Here is a 3964-nt window from a genome sequence, read left to right as displayed (position 1 = left end):
TCCATCTGCATAACCTTGAGGGGGGGGGGGGGACTCCCCTTGTTATTCTATTTACTTTTATCTATTCTTCTTCCATCAGTACAGCTTAACTATTATTTTTACTCATTTACTTATATATTTTCCTTACACACTATTTATATTTTCAAAGGGGGAGGGGTGCCCCAAGGGAAGGCTATGCAGTACTGTTTCTCTTTTAAGGCGTTAGATGCCTCTCAGTGGCTGTCTCCATTCCCTGCTGCCCTCTCTCAACTTTATTTAACGTTAATACTACCGCTTAGTGTCACCTTTTTCCTGATAGATGGCTCGCGCTGGCTGCCTCCAGCTATCATATTGAAGCGTCACTATCTGACATCATGGTCCATCTTATGGGACAACGGGAGCAGGGACTGAAATGGGGTCTGATTAAACATACATGTTGCAGTCACCACTGTCTCCAAGCAGCTACTGATGGGGTGTGCCCACTTTGCCAGGGGTGGCCTAACTGCTGCACCAGTGAGTCATCAACTACCACTCTGAGCTGATGCAGTGTCCTTGGCGGCCTTGAATCTGTTGTTAGACTCAGCAGATTCCTCTCCGGATTACATAGTCACCAGTCATCACAAGAGATATGGCAATGACTCCAATTCTGTGTAATAAAAAGAAGAATCTTGAATACTATTTTGTTGCATCTAATGATACCACACAAGTCCGTAGTCTGTATCCTGATAAAACAGCAGGGGTTTCCAGCCAGCAGCGGATGCCCCATACAGTAGGTACATCATCCATATTGAGGGAAGTACACAGTACACACATTTGAAAGTGATATTTGTGTAAAACAAGATATGCTTGCACACAGTGTTCTGTGTTACACCTTGTAAAGTAGCAGAAGGGGACGGCTCTAAAAGAAAACTGCGGTTCTGATTTTATCGAAGTACATGATACTATGACATTTAGGCGCAATAGTACGAAAACATGAGCATGCTTTGTAACACTATAAATTCGATATATTGATGTAATTAGAATACCTGGAACACAATTATGATGAAATTAACTACTATTCAAACATCAGTACAACAAGTACTGAAACTGGCACTTAAAAAATTCATAAACAGAAATCTGATTATAATTATTATTTGGCTAAATGTAAAGATGCAGGATTCATGTTAGTGTCAAAATCAAACATGTATTTGAAAAGTAATTAGGATTTCAAAATCAAATATTATTGTGGAAAAATATTTCATATAATTTAGCGATGATAACTGTAATATTTTGGCATGTGATTTTTCTGGGAAGGTGGTAGCAAATTGTAACTCTAAATTCTGTAACTTCATTTAGAAAAACAATCAAATTTTAATTGTAAATGTCAAAATTATTGTTTGAAACAAAGAATGTATTCACATTTTGATTGTTAAAACATATTTAAGGACCAGTGAAAATATCCATGGTATGGATAGTATTGTATTAGATTTTGTAGGCTCAGTGTTACTTCGTCTTTGTGGTGCAAATAAACAAGTTATTAAGTAAATTTATGTTTTTGTCATATTGGTCGATCCTGACATAAGAAGAGTGCAGACTTTCTTCCACAAGGAGATAAATTGCAGTGAAAAGATACACACTCAAATACAAAATTAAGTTGATTATCCAGTTTGGTAGCCATGAAAGGTGTTATGTATCAAGCTCTAGGCACTAAAATGTGTAAGTTGTGGGATGAGCTCACCCTAGATTACACAACACACAGTCTGTAGGAGAAACATGACAGCAACAAATCCACTCTGCTGTATTGAACAGTCTGCTCCCGAAAGCCTTGTTTATTATGATCACAGATGCAAGTCGGATAGGAAATTGCAGTCCCAGAAGGTGAAGGGGAAGTCTGTTGCAATGAGTAGTGTACATAGGATGTGCTCAGTTTTGCTCTACCCTTTGTTGTTAAGATGGCAGCCTCAACCACATTGGCCAGTGTCTTCCCAACACTTGGCTGTGTTCAGTTGCAGTGGTGCAGTGCATCCAGGTTTCAAAGAAATGTGATAGGTGTGCCCACTTTGAGTGCAACACAGTGTGGTGGTAGACGAGCAGGATCAAGTGAGTTCAGAAACTCCGCCAGAAACAGTATAGCCTTGTTGACATCCACTGCAGCACCAACAACATATATTCTGTAACTATTTACATCTTTGACAGTGTCATTACTGGGTGCAAGAATTGCCTTCTCTCCCAACCATTGCATAATGTGAAAGTTATTCACAATATCTGGGTAACCATCGATGAGCTCTGCAGTGGAAGTTACCACAGTGCGAAGACTGGATGTCAGGTGCACAGTGCCAGTTGTGTTGACAGGCATTTTTTCTTCTCCAGCTGCTAATAACTGTTCCAAGAACATCTCTGCAGTGTCATCCCATAGAAACACTCCCATGTTTTGTTTCAGTAACACTTTCTGCACTTGACGCCACAGAAATGAATTTCGTACACATGTGTCGCAGACATAGACTTTGCGATGAGTGGCATCATTTCTTGAAAGTCTGCATAGAGGAATACCACTGTCACCCATCATGTTCTTGTTACCTCTGATATTTCTCAAAGTTATATCCAGTGCCTCAATGACACCCTTGTGCACACTGTGCACTCATCCCACATGGTTACTTTACAATTTAAATGTCCTGAGCAGCAGTATCCAACCACTGGCCTTACGTGATGAATACCTGTGTCTCAATATGTCAAGTGGTAGCTTATGTACAGTATGAGCAGTCCTTTGGCCCTCAAGTAATGTCACTGAAATGCCTGATGTGATGACAGTGAGAGCAACCTCTCTCTGTGCACTGACTTTGGGCAGAATTAAATTTAGTAAAATCATTTTCCTCATACCTCTGATTACATTGAGGAAAATTGTGCCATCCCGATCAAATGATATGTGTGTGTCCAGTCCTCATTCAGTTGCTGCCTCTTGGTTGCTATGTATGCACACAAGTTGTCGACATTGTAATTTGTTTTGGGGATATGCTCCACCTGAAGTATTTGTGTTGTGATCACATTTTGTAGCTGGTGGGCCAAGTAGGGGTAATGTTTTGTTTTGTTCATCATACCCACATATTGGTCCTCAATTACAATCAGTGCTTGGTTGAAAATGTCCTCCCCAAACATAATGGTCACAGTCGGATTCTCTCCCCAGTGGGTGGCAAATGTGTCCTCAATTAATGCCTCCTTGTATTTTTCTCACAGTATATCCCGATTGCCAGGACAGCATGTTGTTAATATTATAGCTGCAACTTACTTTCTTACTCTTCCTACACACTCATTGGTGCAAGTTAGCAGTAAGAATTGGTATTGGGACATGTATGGCTCCATATGAAAATGTGCCTTGCTGATGTCAAAGAATCAAGCTGTATGCATCTATGTATGCTCTAAGCCCAGTACCTAAGATAGCTAACTAATCTGTTCTAAACTGTGACCGTATGGTCTAATAAATTAAACACAGGCAAATTAAGTGAATTAATTAATAACAATAAATTGCAGTTATGAGCAATGATCACAAATGATAAAATTTGAAAATTTTTGCAAATTAATGTAAGCAGTACCACATTTTTAAAGTTGCACAAGTCGGAAAATTTATTCAGTATAAAGCAGTGTTATTCAGAAATGATGGTCCTACAAAATATACTTAAATAATATTACAGAATAATAAATATTAAATACTGTAGCAGTCACTATTGCATCAAATGTAGTTGCATCAAATGTAGCACGAATGGTGGCAGAGTCTCCAATCATTTAACAATTCACTGGTTGTTCGAAAGTTGCAAGCCCCACTTGTAGCTGAATTTTACTAGATGGAAGACTGCATCTCTGATTCCCAAGAATGGAAGTCAAAAATCTTTCCTATCACACGAGTAGAATACAAGGTACTATATTTCCTGTAGCGTGACATCAAAGTGAAACTTCGCTACCATCTCCACGCAGAAGTGTCATCCTCGCTTCTCCCTTGTGCCCAAGAACCCTT

At 39.4% G+C, this 3964-nt stretch overlaps 1 protein-coding gene across 1 annotated transcript; it reads right to left on the bottom strand.

Annotated features, from left to right (window-relative positions):
• Positions 1–1990: 1990 nt before the first annotated feature.
• Positions 1991–2824, bottom strand: LOC126355547 (uncharacterized). Its single transcript, XM_050005904.1, has 2 exons — positions 2673–2824; positions 1991–2588 (listed from the first exon to the last, which is right to left on the bottom strand). Exons 1-2 carry the CDS (start codon positions 2822–2824, stop codon positions 1991–1993), a joined length of 750 nt encoding a protein of 249 aa, XP_049861861.1.
• Positions 2825–3964: the final 1140 nt, after the last annotated feature.

The sequence above is a fragment of the Schistocerca gregaria genome, chromosome 3 (genome assembly GCF_023897955.1).
Source record: "Schistocerca gregaria isolate iqSchGreg1 chromosome 3, iqSchGreg1.2, whole genome shotgun sequence".
In the NCBI taxonomy this organism is placed as follows: domain Eukaryota; kingdom Metazoa; phylum Arthropoda; class Insecta; order Orthoptera; family Acrididae; genus Schistocerca; species Schistocerca gregaria.
The sequence above is the reverse complement of the archived record's forward strand: the minus strand, read 5'-3'. Positions and strand labels throughout refer to the sequence as shown.

Excerpts from the sequence above, each read along its gene's own strand:
- LOC126355547 (XM_050005904.1), bottom strand. The coding sequence starts at position 2,824 with ATGATTTTACTAAATTTAATTCTGCCCAAAGTCAGTGCACAGAGAGAG. Across the intron at positions 2,589-2,672 it reads CTTGACATATTGAGACACAG|TGTGCACAAGGGTGTCATTG; the intron begins GTATTCATCACG and ends ATGAGTGCACAG.